The 2,365-nt window shown below is 57.8% G+C and overlaps 1 protein-coding gene across 1 annotated transcript; it reads right to left on the reverse strand.

The window, feature by feature from the left end:
• Window positions 1–328: 328 nt before the first annotated feature.
• Window positions 329–1,842, reverse strand: BCL7B (B-cell CLL/lymphoma 7B; the record flags this gene model as incomplete). The annotated part of the gene is made up of 3 exons (XM_009582088.1): window positions 329–408; window positions 625–795; window positions 1,746–1,842. Coding segments are annotated over 3 exons (348 nt in total), but the record flags the coding sequence as incomplete, so codon positions are not given.
• Window positions 1,843–2,365: the final 523 nt, after the last annotated feature.

Raw genomic sequence — 2,365 nt, forward strand, 5'->3', positions numbered from 1 at the left:
GCTGTGTCACGCTGTGGGGACACCCCGGGCTTTCATTTGCAACGAAGCCCCAGGGCACCAGGAATGGGAACCCACTTCAGCCCCGAAGTCAGCTAGAATCGTTGTTTTACTCCACCTCCACGTCCTTTCCTCACATTTTAACACCTGAACCGAACGAGGGGACAGCTTGGGAAGCCGGAAGGTTTGGGGAGCGCCTGGAGGGCACTTTGGGACTGCAGAGCAAGTCCATCCATCGAGATGATTCTGCTGCAAGGGGCAGCAATGATGGTGAAAGGGCCAAGCTGGGTCTGTGCACATTTAGATGTGGTTTCGATCCCCCTTCCCTTACCTGAGTCTCAAGGGGGACTGGCTCTTCCTTTGTGAGAGTAGGAGGCTCGTCTGCAACTTCCGAGGAAGGCAGGGAGGGCTCTGGGGAGAACAGAAGGGTTAACGAAACTGCCGACCCAGGAGCTCGGCAGCACCCACCTTGGTGCTGAGCCAGGAGAGGAGACCTCCAGCAGAAGAGACAAGTCTCCCTGTCCACTTCCAGCAGTGCCTCAGTCACCCACCGGAGAAGCAACAGCTCCAGCAGGGCCTTCCCCGGGCCCAGCCATCCACCTCCCCTCTTCCCAGCCCAGCACCCACCTTCCAGCGTCTCCTGCCCCAGTGTGGGTGGCTGCGAGTCATCTGTGCGGAAGTCGGACGTGTGGGCAGGACTCATGGACTCGCTCTGCTGAGGACTGGGGCTGGAGTTGGGGCTGCTGTCCACCTTGAGCTGGTAGACGTCCGACAGGGAGCTCTGGTTGCTGTTCTCATCTGCAGAAACAGCACCTAGTGAAGAAGAGCACCTTGACTCAGGGGCACAGGCAGCCAAGGGCGGCACCGAGGGCCGGGGTCTTGGGGAGAAGGAAGAGCGCAGTCAGAGGCAGTTAGAGTACAGTGTCACCCGTCAACATAAGGGCTGCCGGGCACAGGACTCCCTGCCGGGAGACGGCTGGCATCAGATACACAAGTGGCCCACAGGTGAGGGGGTGTTTCTGCCCAGGGAACGAGTCTGAGCAGACAGAGCGCGGCCCTGGGCTATTCGGAAAGAACGAGCAGAAGGCACAGGGGCGATACAAAGCGCTGCACTGCCAAATCACACGTCTGCAGCTTGCGACGGCCCCAGGCATTGGAAGGCAGGAGACCTCTTGCCTGTGTACCAGGGTTTTGTGCCTCTTCTGTTCGCAAGGCAGCAACCTGACATCAGGAGCAACGCTCAGCACCTGCCTCCGGACAGGGAGGCAATCCTGGCACACATCTGCTCCAGGCAAAGCGGTCCCAAACTGCAGACCTGCAACGCTAACCTTCTCACCGCATCTACTGGAAGTGCCAACACATTCCCCGATTTTCCCTGGCCGCACCAAGAGCCGAGTGGAGAGGCTGGGGACAGGCACACGCTCTGCTCCAGCAACAAGTCTATGCGCTGTCCTGAGCCTTGCTTGGCTCCACCACAGAGCCTGGCCTGCTTGCAGCTGGCTGCAGTGCTCTGGGATCAAGAGGAAGGTCAAGGGTATCCTCTGCTCTTTCATCCTAAAGTCCACGCAAGTCGCTGCTGGAAGCAGCAAGCTCAGCTGTAGGCAGCTACCGGCCTCTCCCCAGCAGGGACTGCAAAGTGGGAATGGGAACCCCTGCCCCTCCAGTAGCATACATAAGCCAGCAACATCCCAGCTTCTATAAGGCCTTAGAGTCTTTCCCCAACTTGAAGGGGGCTCAACCAGACTCACCTTGGAACTCCAGGAGGAGAGAGGAGTTGGCAGAGGTGTCAGCTGGGAAGCCATTGGGTTCTCGGGCAGTGCTGCTACTTGATTTGGATTTCTCTTTCTTGAGAGAAAGAAAAGCAGAAACAGAAGGTTAGAGGAGCCCACCACTGGCAAGAGGATGCAGAGGTGCACAAATTGCTCTAGAGAAGCTAATCCCCTTTCTCTCTCCCAGCAGCCCAAAGAGATGTGCTTGTGCAGGCTTTTTCCCCTTCCTCTCTGGGTACCTTTCTAACAGAGAGGCAAAACTTCAGCTGTGAAAGGTTCAGAATAATTAGGAGTAAAAGGCGGAGTGAACACCTATCTAGGAGTACCACCGAATAAACGCAAGTCCTCTGGGGATTAAGGCAAAAGGGATCACAGGCAGGGAGAGGGGATCACCTGAGAACGTGTGAGGTGAGGTGAGGTGCAAGGGAGAAAACCAGCACAGAGCCATCAACACGGCTGCACCGCTGCAGGGCAATGGCAGATGCAGATCAGTGGGAGACATTACAGCCCAGGCTCACGGGTGAGCAAGCCTGCCCCGAGTCACAGCCTTCGGTAGGCCCCGGCCCCGCTGGAACAGCCAGGGAGTGCGGCAGCTACCA

The sequence above is a fragment of the Fulmarus glacialis genome, unplaced genomic scaffold, assembly GCF_000690835.1.
Source record: "Fulmarus glacialis isolate BGI_N327 unplaced genomic scaffold, ASM69083v1 scaffold27287, whole genome shotgun sequence".
In the NCBI taxonomy this organism is placed as follows: Eukaryota; Metazoa; Chordata; class Aves; order Procellariiformes; family Procellariidae; genus Fulmarus; species Fulmarus glacialis.